We start from the raw sequence: 17,077 nt of genomic DNA, 5'->3' as shown, positions 1-17,077 counted from the left end.
AACCCATCATGTGTAACATGCATACTTGACACTTTACATTCCATCAATTTAACATTCTGTCACTCTAAAATTATATACTTTTCTTTAGCAAAACCATTTCATTGTCTATCACGTTTAAAAGAAAACATCATCACTTTACATTGAACACATTGTGAGTATGCACACCACCTCAAAACAATAATGTAAGAGGGGTCTAGAAACACACTTGATTATAATTAAATATTTCGTGTTAGAGTGTCTAGGCTAGAAACAAACATCACTTGTCACTTCTAATATTATCATTGAACAGTGGCGCCAGACATTGTCGCCTAACTTGCGTTAGGTCTTTCGTATTATCACTATGTCATGGGTTGCGACACTCTTGAGTGTCACCGACACTTTTGAGTGTCGTCGGCAATGTCACCAATCATTGGACAACCTCGTAATCAGTGCTTTATCACCATCCTCAACTAACAAGTGTCGCCCCGACCATAGGAGTGTAGCCATATGAAAGTCCAGTGTTATCGGTTGAAGAATCGACCATTTCAGGTCCGTGTTCAGCCTAAAATCATAACTTTTTACGTCTAAAATGTTTGTTTAACTTCCATGACGCAATACAAGGTTTTTATTCCTATAATCACGTAAAAATCCATCCTCTGGGTTAAAGACCCAAGTTTTCCCATAAAACCCTAAATACACCAATGTTTGGAAGTCGATTCTTACATGGATGGTTAAAACATGTGATGATCCCCAATTAATTGGCAATCGATTCAAAGCTTTCCACCTTTGATTATTGGCCTCGTTTCACCTTTCCTTCACTTTCTCTCTCTAGACCCCCACTTTCTCTATCTAGTTTATGGTGATGGAATCTTAGGGCTTTTAAACCCTTTTATACCCCACTTTCTCGATTTCCAGGGTTATTTAATCTTGAAGTCTAAAAGAAATTTTCTATTAATCATCATTAGGTCAACAGAGTTTCGTGTTGGAATTGGAGGCCGGGTATTCGAGGGGGAACTCAGGAAGGCCAATTACATGTTCTTTCTACTGATTTTGTATCTTTCTCGTGGCAAGGGGAGAAGAATAAATGGATTTGGGAATTGGATGTCAAAGAGGAGTTTTTTGGTATCCTCTATTAGAAAGCATATTGATGGGGGTCATTCTTCCTAACGAGGTGAGTTTGACTAGATGGAATCAATTTGTGCCTAGGAAGGTCAATATTTTGGGTTGGAAAATTATGGGGGGGGGGGGGGGTCATAATACGACGATGTGTAATTTGGTTGACAAAGGTGTGGATCTCCCAAATACTCTTTGTCCTCTTTATACTAATCAAGTGGAATCGCTTGTCCATTATTTGGTGAGTGTGATGTTGCTTAAGATCTTGGGATTTGGTGGCTCGAAGGCTTGATATTAGTTTTTCGATCTCCAAAACTTCACTTTAGATTTTATTGATTTGTTGGAGTCAGTGTCTACGCCTAATCAGAAGAAAAGGTTAATATAATCCATTATTTATTCGGTGTGGTAGGACCTGTGGTGGTTTCGGGATAACAAAATCATTGATATTGATCAATGTTTGTTAATTCTATCTTTGCTATGTTAATAGGAATAGTAAAACAAATATCAACTGGGTTCAATGGTTGCAAAACCATTTTTTTGTTTTATAATGTTCGTCCTTTTCTTTTTGTTTTTATAAAGTTTTGTTGTTCGATAAAAAGTTCCACCCATAATTTTGACCATTTATTTGTTAGTTATGGGAGACATGTTTGACGTTCTTATTGTAGACAACATAATAAAACATTTGGTATGTTTGGCATTGAGCTTTTAGAAGCTTCTAGCTTTAAGACTATCCTCATTCAGAACCCAACTCAACCCAACCTTTAATAAAAAACTAATTTTTCTTTCTTGAATCTACACAACTCAACCTTTCATTCCCATTAACAACCCAACCCAAACCTACTTTTATTAAATATATATTTATTTTATTTTAAAAATGTGTTTTTTAAACAAAATCTATTTTTAATAAAACTTATATCGGGATGTTTAGAAAATTATTTTAAGAAATACCGTGTATTTAGTTTTTCTTACAAGTTTAATTATAAAAAGTTATTTGAGTAATTCAATTGATGAGGGAAATAGTAATTAATAAAAAAATGATGCACCAATCAAGTTTGGACAAGTGGATGAAGTTGAGCATGTTTTTGGATCATGACCTAGGTTGCTCCAACAACCTGGTTGTGGGTTTCAATTTCTTTTTTCTTTTTTTAATTTTAATACAACCAATATTATTTTGCCAAGTGACAACCAACCTAAACAAAGGTCACCAATGGGATAGTCTAAGCTTTTAAGAAAAAACTCATACTCAATAAAAAGACTTGTTTGGTTGAACGAGCTTAAAGCTTTTAGGTTCAGAGCTTGAAGTTTTTGGTTGAATGCTCCCACTAGTAGCGTTTAGAAAGAGCTACAAGCTTTTAGGTAAAAAATGATTATTTTAACCTCTAAAGATAATGAACTTTTTAATGCACAAACTTTTTAAATGTTTAGTTACATCCATTTTGGTCATTTTATTAAAGAGTAAATTACAAAAATCGTCCTTTATGTATGTCACTTATTGCAAACTATGTCCTTTATCTTCAATAATTACAGAAAGCGTACTCGATGTTTGCAAACCCTTGCAAGTTATGTCATTTAGCCCTAACTCGGTTAATTTTTTGTGGTTAAATTTGACCAAATGGACCCCGCATGAGGGTATTTTGGTCATTTTACTCTTATGTGGGGGTCTATTTTGTCAAATTTAACCACAAAAATACCCTCATGTGGGGTCAATTGGTCAGATTTAACCACAAAAATTAACTGAGTTAGAGCTAAAGGACATAACTTGCAATGGTTTGCAAACATCGAGTACGTTATTAAAGACAAAGGACACAGTTTGCAATAAGTGACATACATAAATGACGATTTTTGTAATTTACTCTTTATTAAAAGCTTCAGCTACTCTGTCAAACACCAAATATGTCTAAAAAGTTACTCCTACTAGCTACCAGCTACAACTACCAACTACCAGCTTTCAGACACCAGCTACCAGCTACTTTTGCTAAACATACCCATTATCCTGCATGGTGGGATATATGTAATTTATTTAAGTAAAGTTTTCTTATTTCTATATACAATAAATATAATGTTGAAAGAAAAAATGACATGGAAAAAATATTTTAGCTATAAAGCTACACTATTTTATTTTTTTTCCTATCAAGTTATTCATTGTGTGGCAAAATGGATTCGAACCAAGTTGTTTACTAAACACCAATGTGTTCATAATCCTTTTGAGAAGGAGCATATTACAAAATTAATGATGGTTGGATTTAGAGCATACATGTGTTGCCTTTTTATTAGTTGAAAACATGAAGTCATATTGTAGTTTGACCTCAAACATACCATCACAAACATCATAGATCGATGCAACTAATAACAGTTCTAACAATAAGTCGCTAGTGATGAAAAGACGAAACAAATCTTCTAATAAGTTATAGCCGTACAAAATTGTGAAAATACTATAAATCGGCGTAGTAAAGAGTGTCTCCGAAATGTACATATTGTCCGTTCTCAACCAATCAACTATAATGTATTATAACCTTTGATATATTTGGAATATAAATATCTTTTAAAACTGTAGTGAATGTAGAAAGAATAAAAAAATGTACCCATGCTTCACCATCAACTGTTATCAAATAATCATTTACAAGTGCTACCAAAGTAGCTCATAAGAAAGACATCAACACTTGCATGATATATTACAAAGCAACAATGAACATCAATTGACCTTCTGGTCCAAAAGATCAACCATATTTCTTCATTGACATGCATGTTCTATATTGATTTGTGTTCTCTCTAACAAAATGTGTAAGCCTCACGGTCTCTCTCTTTATGCGTGTGTGTCTAATATTGTATTGGTTTAAATAGTGATGTCTACATTTTTTTTGAACGGCAAATTTCTTTTATTCCATGTCGTTTAAGGTGTTTAAAGGTTTTGCCTTTGCCAATGGATCACCACCCTATTGATGTGATGTCTACATGATTCTCGTCTTTTAGACCACCCGTAGTGGTTAAGAAAAATAATGCCCCCACCATGAGACATTATCCGACACGTGTCATCCCAGTCAGCATGGGGCGTTATTGCAAAAGTGGTGTAGTGGGAATAATGCCCCTTCCAATCATTAAACAAAAAAAAAAGCAAACAATTGCTCATTGGCTAGTCAAACCTTGGACCACTCCCCATTGGCCACATGCAAAATCCATTTGATCACTTCAGCGTTATATTTAAAACGCCACGCCTAGTGTAGTGGGGGGGGGGGGGGGCGTTTTTGGGCGGTTTTTTCAATTTTTTTTAAAAATACCGCCTCACTACGGGTGGTCTTATAGCAAATGAATTATGGCATTACCAATGCAATGGCACGGCCTATACGTGAGCCACCATCGTGTAGAAAATGAATATTTGTGAGTTAACTATCACTTTTTTTGAAAGGGAGTTAAGTGCATTTACATATGTATTAATGAGGATATAGTCCAATATGCAACTAGGAGGCGTGTATGTCACTCATAATCATAAGCCTGATTTTTGTCTAAGATTATCGTAGAGTTATAACACCTAGAAAATGGTTACTTTCATGATTTTCACTTGAATTAAACGTTAAGTATGCTTCATTTAAAAAACGTTAATTATGAAGAAGTTATGCATAAAACTAACAAAAAGTACAATTTTAATAGTGTTCATAGTCGGAACGCGATAACATGGATTTGAGCCGTAAACTAATGTTTGCTCATGTATTTGCTAAATGTGATAAACGATTAAATAAAAATGAATGTGCAAAAATTATATTGACACATTAATAGGTTCTTTAATCATGAATGGGGGTTGACGAATTACCTAGTATAAGAGAGCATTCATATTTCATCCTCCATCCCAACCTTAATATAGTACACTTCTTTTTTTCCAAACAATTACCTAGTATAGACTATAGGGCATTCATATTTTATCCTCCATCCCATCATTCATTATCACATTTGAGGGAAAATGGCAAATAATAATAATAATAATAATAATAATAATAATAATAATAATAATAATAATAATAATAATAATAATAATAATAATACACCTCTACGTCTCATCCTTCATCCCCTTCCGCATCTTTCATAATTTTATGGGAAAACAAACACATCCCCCAAATTTATTTCACTATTTATACTCCATACTTTATATATATATATAGATATATATAGACAGAGAGTGTAAAATACATCACGGCTTAACGTATATCACGTACGACAACGTGCAATATATATATATATATATATGGAGAGAGAGAGAGTGTGTGTGTAAAATACATTACGGCTTAACGTAAATCACGTACGACAACGTGCGTGATTTTGTTCTATAACATGCGTGATTAATGGTTTCAACATGCGTGATTATTATTTTCAACATGCGTGATTTTGGTTTTTTGAGTTATAACGTCCTTAATTTTAAAATGAACGTGCGTAATTATCTGTCGTGCGTGATGTACGTTAACCTTCATCTCTCTCTCTCTCTCTCTCTATCTATATATATATATATATATATATATATATATATATATATATATATATATATATATGGTGGGGTTCTAGAGTGAACACTAATGTATTTGCGAACTGAGTGAACAGATCTTGGCCATTGATTTACACACGTGGATGGCTAGGATTTTATCATCAAATCGTAAAATACATTAGTGTATTTCATCATCAAATCCTGGTCATTAATCTACACACATGTATGGCCAGGATTAGTTCGCTCAGTTCACAAACTACACTATTGTTCACTCTTGAACCTCATCCTATATATATATATATATATATGTAATGAGCGGATGTGAGTAGAAGAAAGAAAAAATAATAAAGAAATATTATATAATTGAATAGAGATAAATGTAAAGAATGAGATAGAGAAGTTTTTTTAAAGTAACATATTTCGAAAAGTATGAATTTTATATACGTTTGGAAATGGAGGAGATGTGAATGCTCTAATATTTATAAAAATAGTCATTCAGAAAAATATGAATTTTATATACTGTTGGAAATGAACAAGAAGTTGTGAATGATCTAACATTTGTAAAAGTAGTCAAATTATAATTCATTTATTAAATAATCATGATTCATCCACTATCAATGTTGTCAGCACCGTTATATTCATCGGCATAACTCATAAGGGTGAGAGGGGCACTCCTCTCTTAGGGGAGTGACCTCTCTTACAGACACTCATTCAGTACGTGCCACGTCAATTCCCTTCTTAAGGTTTTTGGGTATACTTTAACATAACTTAACTCCACCTAAGTGACACATCAACTTTTTTTCCTCATTTCACTTTGTCTCACTCTAAGGAAATGGTTTAACATGTTAACACATACTCATTTAATGCATTTTAACATTGGTTTTGTCTAAAAAAAGAAAATAATAATCAATTTAATCTTTTAACATTGGGTTAACATGTTAACACATAACTCATTTAATGCACTTTAACACAAGGAGGGAGTGGGTTGCAATGTTAGTTAACATGCCATGTCATTGTTAACACTCTAGATGTTAGAGTACACCACATGGCCTAAGTCCCCATTTTGCACTCAAACGTTGGCATCACTCTACTCACACAATTATTTTTTATAAAAAAAGAAGAAAAAAATATGATTGGTGGAAAAAGAGTGGACTCACATTAACAACCAATCACCCCCTCTCTCTCTCTCCTCTCTCTCAATCGGCGAGTATACACCGATCCCCTTCACCGATTTGACTCACCGCGTTGATAGCGGCGGTGTTCCCGCTCGGGGACTTGGCTCACTGCAGGCCTCTCCGAGAAGTGCCCCGCTCACCCTAAAAGCAAATATACCGGTGGACTCACTTTAATATATCTATATTTTTTAAACAACTTATCTTAAAGCGAACTCATTTTAATCTAAACTCGTGATTGAAACTTCTGAAAACCCATTTTAATCCATAGAGTGGCGGACCTAGGAATTTTGTTATAGGGGTGCGGAATATTTTTAAAAATTTTAGGTCTCTAGGTATATAAAAAAATCGGTTCATATCGGTCGGGTCAAGTAAAACAAAAGAACATAAGCTATAATTTATATAATCATCAAAACACGTCAAACGTCGTTACAAACATATTTAAAATGTAGCCATACGGGTTTTCATTTTTTGAGATCTATCCAAAACATCTAGAGCTCCTTTTATTATATTTTAGTTCAAATTAGAGTATTAGATTGAGTAGAGTTGAGCTTGGGTTATGGAGTATTTATTTGGCTAAAGGTTACGAGAAACTTAATTGAGTTAAGTGGAAAGTTAATTAGGTTGTATTTTTTTTTTAAATTCAGTATTCACATTTTTTTTTAATAAATTTATAAGATATTTTTCCTAAGGGGGGCGGTCGAAAATTTTCCAAAAGATACGGACGAAAAATTTTAAAAGGTGCGGTCATGATTTTATCGAGAATTTAGCACTAAGTTTGTTTTCAAAGGGTGCCAGCCTGTTTTGATATGTAATCTGACCTGCTCAACACAACTAGGTTACGTAAGAAACCGTAACACCCAGAAAATGTGATTTTGACTTTAGTGTAGACAAAAGAAGACTTTTACAAAGTCAGAGAAACATGTAATAAAAATTTTTACTTTAAAAAATTATTAGCGTGTCATCGTGAAAAAAACCAACGTGGTCAAATCAATCACTATTGTTTTATAAGTGGACCTGCTCTCTAGTCACTTTTCCTGCTTTTAATTAGTTAATAGTCATATGTATGTGGACGCGATCATATAACTATTCTAAATTCATAATTATATGTTATCTTAGAAGTGAGTTGAATTCTAGTTCTAGACTATAAGAAAAAGTATTTACTACATTTTTATGTATAATTTATATTATATATTGCGTAGGGTCTAACTTTTGAAGCGCGTTTACTAATTTTTTTTTGTTTTATAAATGAAATCTGACGTTGCACATGTGTAAACATGAGACAATTTTGTTGACAAGGTGATTTGGATAGGAGCAATATACAAGTTTAAGAATTCAAATGTGAAAGAGACAGGAAGACCATGGTTAATGGTTTATTCTATTTTTTGTATTTACTGAACTTATATAAAGAGGGCATATTCCTTCATATTCAATTATATTGAATAATTATTAAACTTTACTAATCAAATTGAGAACTTATTAAAGTTTTCTAATTATATCAAGACATATTGGATATTGCTTCAATTATTATTCACTAGTTATATCAAGACATATTGGATATTGCTTCAATTATTATTCCCAATTCCCAAGTTAATTAATTTTTAATTAAATGAAACTAGTAAATTATAGGATCTTTTTCTTTGGCCACCTCGTTCTCTTTTCTCTTTAGTTTTTTCCAACATCTCATACTTTTTTACAAATAAGATTAAATAGGGCTTACATGTAGTATCAGAGTTGCTTTATAGATTTCGAAGACCCTGTACGGCAAGTAAAATCAGCCTCGTGCAGTGAAGGCTGACGTTATGTCTCTCGGCTATATTCTACATACTCAAGCCTTAGCCTTCATTGAATCAACTAATCAAGGCGCTATGATACATAAATCGAAGCGTAATCACAAAACAAATTGTCCTACGGTACATAAAAAATAGCCCCCCCCCTCTTAAAAACGGGCCCTATACGGCAGGCTGCTAACCCAGTGCTACATAAAGGGCGACTCAATACAAATTTAAATAATAATAAATACAAACACAAAAACATTACAACGAAGAAAGCCTACTAAAACCAATCATCATGAAACATGCATGCGCATCTTTTTTTTTAAAGGTAAATATTATTCACAACGCCAAATCCGAAGAGGGAGGCCGACAGTGGCGGAGCTTGACCAAAAGTTTTGAGGGGCCGCAAAGTGATGGGACCCAAATTTTTTTCCTATCGTTATGTTTCGGGTCGGGTCGGCTATTCGATTCAGGTTGAGTCAAATAATAATAGTTCCAAATAAAACAAAAAAAATTCATTCATTCAAAGGACCTGTTCTTGCATATAGAAAAACTAAATACTGTATAACAAACAAAAGATCAATATATATATATATACACACACATATAATGATACGAGATAAATGAAACCTGGACGAAGAATTACAACTCAGCACGACGACCTTTAAGATTTTTTTAATTCAGTTGTGATTTAGTTTATTATGTGATGGGTAATCTAGGGTTAAACAAATAAGAGCTCAAATATATTTACCAAACTACCCATCATTTATATACAAAGTGTATAAATATTTAGGATATACAATTTAGGAAAAATAATTGAGGGGGTGATCCTATATAATTTTAAAATTTCCAGATGAAAAATCGAAACTTATACACTTCTAACCGAAACATTGGCGGGCGGGTGCACCCCCGGTCACCAACTATCCTTCGCCACTGGAGGCCGAGATAGACAACTAAATCAAATCAAATTTACACCAACTTTCCCAACTTAACGACGCATGCATGCGCATCTGATGCTAAATTGTAAACATAAATCTATATCTATATTAATAATGAATCTAAACAGATGGTCCATGTATAAAAAATCCATACGGCTGCTCCTATTTAAAATAGTTGCCACAGTTACATATAAAAAATCTATACGTATTTATAATGAATCTAAACACATGGTGGTCCATATATAAAAAATCTATACGGCTGCTCCTATTTAAAATAGTTGCCACAGTTACATATAAAAATTCTATACGGCTGCTCCTATTTAAAATAGTTGCCACAGTTACAGGTAGAAATCGGTAGTTCGATCTTTGAACTGAGCAGGTTTTACCCACTGTCGTGCGTTCGGGCGAGTGTTCACGGGCTTCAGCTCTAGGTGAGGGTTTTTCGCGGTTCGGATGCGAGTGTATCCCGATGCGATGAATTTTGACAGTAGCTCATTTAAAGGATTCGTTAGACGTTAAAAAAAGTTACAGGAAATTAGGTGTTGAATTAAATACTCTAAAAAACCACACATCCTCTTAAACGTGTAGAAAAATTCCAAAAAATAATAATATCCCATCGTGGGTAGCATGTCTTGTACTGGTCAAAGTACATTTTCAGAAGTAGTATGCTCATGAAATTTCATTTCGGCTTCTGTTTTTCACTTTAATATTGTGAACACAAATCCCCTTTCTCATGACTCAATATAAGTTTATAAGATCTCACTAATAATTCACTCACAATTTTCAATACCGTTTAATTCATTTCTATGGGAAACTGTATGAATTCTTCTGCTGCTAAAGTGGATGCAACAGTTGCCTCTAGATCCCCTGGTAAGTTCATTAATTTGACCTAAATTTGTTTTTAATTTCAGTTAATTGAATTATATTATTACAGTTGATCTATATATGAATTAAAGATCTGGAATTGAATCAGTTTTCCCACAATTTTGATTTCATGTGGGAAAATTGTGTTTATAATTTTGCAATTTGATAATTTGATTATTTTGATATTATTCATGATTAACAGGGATATCGAATAGTAAAACTGGGACGTATTCGGGTCCTTCGAGTACGACGATTTCAAGTTACAGTGGTGGAAGTAGTAGTATTGATAGTATTTGTACACCAAGATCTGAAGGGGAAATAATATCATCTACTAATGTGAAGCCTTTTTCTTTTATGGAGTTAAAAAATGCTACTAGGAACTTTCGACCCGATAGTCTTTTGGGCGAAGGGGGGTTTGGGTATGTTTTCAAAGGTTGGATTGATGAAGCTACTCATTTGGCTTCAAAACCCGGATCTGGAACCGTTATTGCTGTTAAAAAACTTAAAACCGAGGGGTTTCAAGGCCACAAGGAATGGCTGGTACGCTTTTTTTTTTTTTTTTTTTTTTTTTTTTCCATTTTTAGTATTTTTTTATTCGGGATTGGCTAAACGTACCCTGTGACGTGACTAACTTAATTGGGGAATGGGGTGCATTTAGTAAAACTAACAGGAAGTGTTGCGTTTAGCACAACCCATTGGATTTTCGTAAATGTTTGCTGATTGTTTGTTTGTTTTGCAGACGGAAGTAACGTATCTTGGCCAGTTGCACCATGCTAATTTGGTGAAACTTATTGGCTACTGCGCTGAGGGCGATAACAGGCTTTTGGTTTATGAATATATGCCTAAAGGGAGTTTGGAAAATCATCTTTTTAGAAGTAAGATTGATTGATTCTGAGTGTTAATTGTTTGTTTGGTTATATAAGTCTTCATATTCTTATATGATTTTGTTTGGATTTGCAGGGGGTCCCCAACCACTTCCTTGGGCAACAAGACTTAAAGTGGCAATAGGTGCTGCAAGAGGCCTGGCTTTTCTTCATGATGCAAAAGACCAAATTATATATCGCGATTTCAAGGCTTCAAACATCCTTCTTGATTCGGTACGGTTAAAAAAAAGGGAATTTGGCCTGTAATAATCCCACCTAAACCTTATTGGCCATTAATAATCCCACCTCAGAATATTCCCCCCACCAGTCCCACCTTTCACCTATTTTTCCTACAATGGTCCCCCGTTAAAAAAACTTGACGGAGTTAAGCTTTTTTCCAAATTACAAACAGATTTTTTAGGGCTTTTGATTAGAACGACGATACGAGTATATTGATGTAAAACTTGCCTCGAAACGGTGCTTCAATTCGGGTGTTTAAATTTCCAATTAACCAAAATCAAGTCACTTGGAGCACCATTTCGAAGTAAGTTTTACATCAATTGACTCGTATCATCGTTCTGATCAAAAGCCCTAAAAAATATGTTTGTAATTTGGAAAAAAGCTTAACACCGTTAAGTTTTTTTTTAACGGGGGACTATTGTAGGAAAAATAGGTGAAAGGTGGAACTGGTGAGGGGAATATTCTGAGGTGGGATTATTAATGACCAATAAGGTTTAGGTGAGATTATTACAGGCCAATTCTCCTAAAAAAATCAGTTCTTTAGAATGGATATGTAGTTAATAATTTAATTGGTGTCAAGTAAATTAATAATAACAAATACACATAATAACATAGGTGGTGTTTGGATGTGTGTTATACAACAAATTATTTAATTGTTGTAACAATCAGAAATATTCGGCTTTTACCATGCCAGTCTGCTTGGTTAGCAGTGTATTGGTTATTGGTGGGGCCTCATGAGTTTTTTTTCGGTTGAAAAAACAAACAATAGCACTCATTTTGTTTTTGTGGCACAGGATTTCAATGCAAAACTATCGGATTTTGGTTTAGCGAAAGCAGGGCCCACAGGCGACAGGACTCATGTGTCGACTCAAGTAATGGGTACACACGGGTATGCTGCACCGGAATACATTGCTACAGGTCCTTACTCTCAACTCTTAATACATCAAAACTTGTTCTTATTACTTCTTAACATGATTACGAAAGCACATAACACATTAACACTCTTGTTCTGACGAACAGGTCGGTTAACTTCAAAGAGTGATGTATACAGCTTTGGGGTTGTTTTGCTAGAGCTACTCTCAGGTCGTCGTGCTGTGGATAAAGATAAATTTGGTGTTGAGCAGGATCTTGTTGAGTGGACAAAACCGTATTTAGGAGACAAACGAAGGTTATTTAGGATTATGGATACTAAATTGGAAGGACAATATCCTCAGAAAAGCGCCTTCACTGCAGCTACACTTGCTTCACAATGTCTTAACATAGAACCTAAATCCAGACCGCGAATGTCTGAAGTTTTAGCCAGTCTAGAAGAGCTTCAAGCCGCCAAAAACGATTCAAGAGATCACCGTAAGGTCTCTAGTCCGGTTCCTAGATCACCAGTGGGGCATCGTCAACGGCGGTCAACACCCTTGGGATCTCCGTTGGTGACGCCACCACGACGAAGTACTGCTCAAGTACGATAATAAACACACATACGTGGTAACTGTTGTTGTTTGTGTGTATAGGATTATGTATTTAGTATCTCCCACGACATATAGGCGATTATAAGTTGTGAATGTTCTTTTAGTCAGTGAAGTAGAAAGTATTTGTCGAATTCATTGGTTTTTACAAAGCTGCAGGTTTGTGTTTTGGTTAACTTGTTACATATTTTCAGTGCCAGAATAGGTGTGATGAAAATGTGTCCCTACCCCTGAGGTCGAGCGTTCTAGTCCCATAGTGGACAAAAGCGTAAATTTATGAGTACAATTAGAGTCTGTGAGTTAGCCGGTAAAAACAAGTTGTCAGAATAGTTACCAGAAAACGAACTGCCTGTTTCTAGAGTTCGATCAAAGCAGAGAGTACGCTCTGATACCATAAAGACATTTAAAGAAAATGATTTGTGTGTAATCTCACTAGAATGAATGATCCGTACAACAACAGGCCTCATAGCCTGAATAGAAAACAAAAAATGTGACAGTATAACATGAAAAATATAACATGGCTAACCACATAACTGTTAGCTCTAACAGCTTGAAAACAACTTCAGAATAGTGAAGGTTATTTATCATTAACGATCAATAAAACGCCACAATTTCATTTGTGTCCCGGTTTTTAAGCCCATTTTGACATGAGCGACATCCCACCAGCGCCAAGCAAGACTGCGGCATAAGACTTCATTTGAAGCTTAATGCTTCCTTGAAGCTTGGGGCCCATGAAATCAGCAGCGAGAAGATCGACCAACGCCATGTAGATAAGTAATCCTGCTGACGAAGCGTTGAGTACCCCAACTGCAATTAACGCACCCGGACTATTCTCTTTGTATGACTTTGACAACAGGATCCCAAGAACAATTCCAAAGGGAGTGGTTACCGAGAAGAAAAAAATCATTACAGTTTTCTTCAGTGTCTTATATTCGGCCTGTTATTGTTTATATATTTATTTAGTAAACATATATATTACTTTTAACATATGCATATATAATAATGTGACATAGAAGATAATATATACCTGAAGAATGCAGCCACCAAGGCCCATGCCTTCAAACATTTGATGGAAACAAAGAGCTGCCACCAATGGCTTAATTGTGCATACATCATTCGATGCCCCGACTCCAAGTCCGATCACTATCGAGTGAGCAACTATTCCAAGTTCAAGCACCTGATAATCCATAATTGTAAATCTTAGTTTATAAAGGAATATTTATTCGTTTGTAACAGAAGAAAACAAGTAGGATGTTTTGAAAAACATAACTATATTCATTTTTCCACATATTAATGTTTATTAGAAACTGGCTAACCATGGCTACAACACGATAACGTAGAAGTTGTTGTCCTACTGTGCCCTTTGGCCCGTGATGGTGTCCATGGAGATGCATGCCGCCATCATTTATCACAGCTAACGGCATCTCCTGGTCTCTGGGCTCAACGTCTTCATCTGCTACAGCATTGTTCGTCCTTGTATACATGCTTGTAGCCATAGAGTCCACCATGAGCGTGAAAACAGCCGACAACATAGCAACAAATCCCGTGAATGGAAACCTTTGCCATGGGTTACCATCCAAGCAAGGTGATCTCAACATGTCAAAAGAATCAGGCAAAACATGCATAAATCCAGTAGCCAAAATGATGCCAGAAGCGAAAGCTTTGACGATCACAAAAAGGCTACGGTCTGGGCTAAGGGCAGGAATGGAACGAGTGAGTAGAGGTAAGGATACGCCGATGATGCTTGTGACGAGGATAGCTGCTATACCAATGAGCTTTAAGGGTAAAGCCTTGGATTTGTTGTTACAAGGGTTGTTGGTTTGATCTTCACATTGTGACAAGGCTTTGGTGCATAGACATGCCATAAATATGATGAAAATTGAGACCTTTTTTAAATTGGAAGCCATGCTTAATTAGTTGAAGATTTCTTCAACTTTGTTCGTTGGGATGTCCTTTGAGTGATGCTCATGGGCGTTGCTATATATATAAGTTTGTCACATCATGTGTTTATGTCATTGATATGGATCTAACATACAAATCAATATTAGAACTTAAATAACTAATCTATACCACTAATTTCTTTTTCCATAATAAGAACTTTAATTTACATTAAAAATGTAAAAATAACATTATTTATACCCTCTCTAGGGGGGGGGGGTAGGGGTATAGAGCATGGTCCTCCCAACCGTCGGAGTGATCCCACTCCGGGAGCCGCTACCCGACCAAGCTAGCTCCGCGGTGAATTCCCCTTACCGAGTTCTTATCCTGGGCGACATATGCCACTCCCAAGACTCGAACCCGAGACCTCTGGGAAGAGGTGGGTGTCGGTGGCCAACTGTGCTACCCCAATTGGTTTATTTATACCCTCTCTAGTTAACTCTAATTTGTCAATGGATTTTTTAATCATTTTTTTTAAATTAACATAATGTTGTAATTACATATATAGTTATCTACATATATGCATACATAATTAGCATAATGTTGTAAAGGTATAAAGTTGTGTAGAAAGGTGTCTCTCCCTATGTGATTAAGGGTTCAAGTCTCTCACGATAGACCTACATGTAGATTTGTGAATAGAATTAGAGGGTATGTGATAACTCTCAAAACAATGAGTAACGTTGTAACTAGAAAAAGTAAAGATTTTATATATGAGGTAAGTGGTATATTGGAAACCATTTTAATAAAAAACCTTTCATATCTTTACATTTACTAAAATCTCAAAACTTTCTAAATAAACTACTAAATTGTCCAGGGTTTCTCAATACGCTATAAAGCTTCTCCAAAACATCGATCAATAGCAACAACTTTAACCTTTTGTAAAGATGCATATTCATGATATTAAATATGTAATCTGAAATATAGGTGAAGAGGTATGGTCCCAATTCCCTGCCTACATGGCAAGTACTACACCACTTTTGAGCATACACGGCGACCACATCAGCAAAGCAATCCAGAAGCTTCTAGAAGCTTCTGGAAGATATGCAGGTGGCACCAAAGATGCTCTACCAGACAAAAAGGACAACACGTGTCATCACTCGCAGAACGCCACATAGGCCTGCGACAAATCAGGGGACAGAGCTGACAACACCGGTACAAGGTTTCCAGCATGGGCAAATGTAAGAACGCCACGTGTATCACTACACCTGCCGTGACAGAGCAGACCAAGAGGATATTCCCCTTGGTCGGACAGCTGGCACGCGCCCACAGCTGGCACAGCTGCTCGCCTGCTCCTCCATTCTTCACCCTCCGTCTATAAATAGGACCCTTCGTCATTCAGGTTCAGGATCTTTTACTCTCTTCTCTCACTCTATACACACACTGTTTTATTCTCTCAGAACAGTACTTATTCTCACGCCGGAGCCTGGTTAAGAGGGAAAACCCCCATCTCCCCCTCTTAACGAGACTAACGGTGCTACTGTTTTGCAGGATTCAGGCTGTTATCACGAGTAAGGAAAGAGGTTGACCCCACAAAAGAAATAACCCCGCAGATTAACCCTAGTGTTAACCTGTGTTTCATCATTGGCGCCATCCGCTTTTTTTGCAAAACCAATATCATCTCTTTTCTTTTCAAGAAACACTCGTAAAAATGGCTGAGCAAAACCCTTCACACCATGTAGATGGAGAAGTTTCTTCCTTTGAACTCGTTTCGGACTCAGCACACGTCCAAAGAGGTCAAAGGAACAAAATCATCCAGGAAGGGCAAACAAACAACGATTTTCCTAGCATTTTCGGAAGTGCGTCCAGAGTCGCTAGCCAAACCACAACTGGACCCATTTTCCAAACACCCACCAGGATAATCACCCAGACCACAAACGGAGCCACTTTCCAACCTCCACAAGGGGTAGTCTAGCAAATGCCCCCACCCGGGTTGGTTCAAACACCGCCGCCGGTGCACACATCAAGCCATGGAGCTGGCCCCTCAGCTCCATCGGAACAGGCACAACTAAATTTCTCTGCACTATTAGGGTACGCCGAGCAAATGGCATCTATAAACTTGGTTTACACACAACTGAGCGCGCAACAAGCCCTGCTCCAAGCACAGGCTAACCAATCGGCGTTCGCTACTCCACCGCAACGGTCTCTAAGCACACATACGACTCAGCAGGTCAATGCGTGGACCTTACGCCCAGAAAAAGGACCTGCAACAAACATTAGAAAGCCCAGCGCGCACGACACGCGCGACACTTATGGTGAAACAGAAAGCA

General features: G+C 36.1%; 2 protein-coding genes across 2 annotated transcripts; one reads left to right on the top strand and one right to left on the bottom strand.

Annotated features, from left to right (window-relative positions):
- The first annotated feature begins 10,032 nt into the window (after positions 1-10,032).
- On the top strand, positions 10,033-13,048 carry LOC110925846 (probable serine/threonine-protein kinase PBL3). The gene is made up of 6 exons (XM_035986562.1): positions 10,033-10,315; positions 10,512-10,849; positions 11,049-11,184; positions 11,270-11,406; positions 12,207-12,330; positions 12,433-13,048. Exons 1-6 carry the CDS (start codon positions 10,252-10,254, stop codon positions 12,873-12,875), a joined length of 1,242 nt encoding a protein of 413 aa, XP_035842455.1. The 5' UTR covers positions 10,033-10,251; the 3' UTR covers positions 12,876-13,048.
- A 226-nt stretch (positions 13,049-13,274) lies between these two features.
- On the bottom strand, positions 13,275-14,837 carry LOC110925847 (probable zinc transporter 10). The gene is made up of 3 exons (XM_022169675.2): positions 14,189-14,837; positions 13,900-14,049; positions 13,275-13,809 (listed from the first exon to the last, which is right to left on the bottom strand). Exons 1-3 carry the CDS (start codon positions 14,777-14,779, stop codon positions 13,504-13,506), a joined length of 1,047 nt encoding a protein of 348 aa, XP_022025367.1. The 5' UTR covers positions 14,780-14,837; the 3' UTR covers positions 13,275-13,503.
- Positions 14,838-17,077: the final 2,240 nt, after the last annotated feature.

This window comes from Helianthus annuus, chromosome 17 (assembly GCF_002127325.2).
Source record: "Helianthus annuus cultivar XRQ/B chromosome 17, HanXRQr2.0-SUNRISE, whole genome shotgun sequence".
NCBI classification, from domain to species: Eukaryota; Viridiplantae; Streptophyta; class Magnoliopsida; order Asterales; family Asteraceae; genus Helianthus; species Helianthus annuus.
The sequence above is the reverse complement of the archived record's forward strand: the minus strand, read 5'-3'. Positions and strand labels throughout refer to the sequence as shown.

What these genes read in the sequence shown, in the direction of transcription:
- LOC110925846 (XM_035986562.1), top strand. Translation starts at nt 10,252, where the DNA reads ATGGGAAACTGTATGAATTCTTCTGCTGCTAAAGTGGATGCAACAGTT. An exon ending in CAAACATCCTTCTTGATTCG is followed by an intron (nt 11,407 to 12,206) that starts GTACGGTTAAAA and finishes TTTGTGGCACAG; the next exon opens with GATTTCAATGCAAAACTATC. An exon ending in ACCGGAATACATTGCTACAG is followed by an intron (nt 12,331 to 12,432) that starts GTCCTTACTCTC and finishes TCTGACGAACAG; the next exon opens with GTCGGTTAACTTCAAAGAGT.
- LOC110925847 (XM_022169675.2), bottom strand. Translation starts at nt 14,779, where the DNA reads ATGGCTTCCAATTTAAAAAAGGTCTCAATTTTCATCATATTTATGGCA. An exon ending in GTTATCGTGTTGTAGCCATG is followed by an intron (nt 14,050 to 14,188) that starts GTTAGCCAGTTT and finishes ATGGATTATCAG; the next exon opens with GTGCTTGAACTTGGAATAGT. An exon ending in TTGGTGGCTGCATTCTTCAG is followed by an intron (nt 13,810 to 13,899) that starts GTATATATTATC and finishes AAACAATAACAG; the next exon opens with GCCGAATATAAGACACTGAA.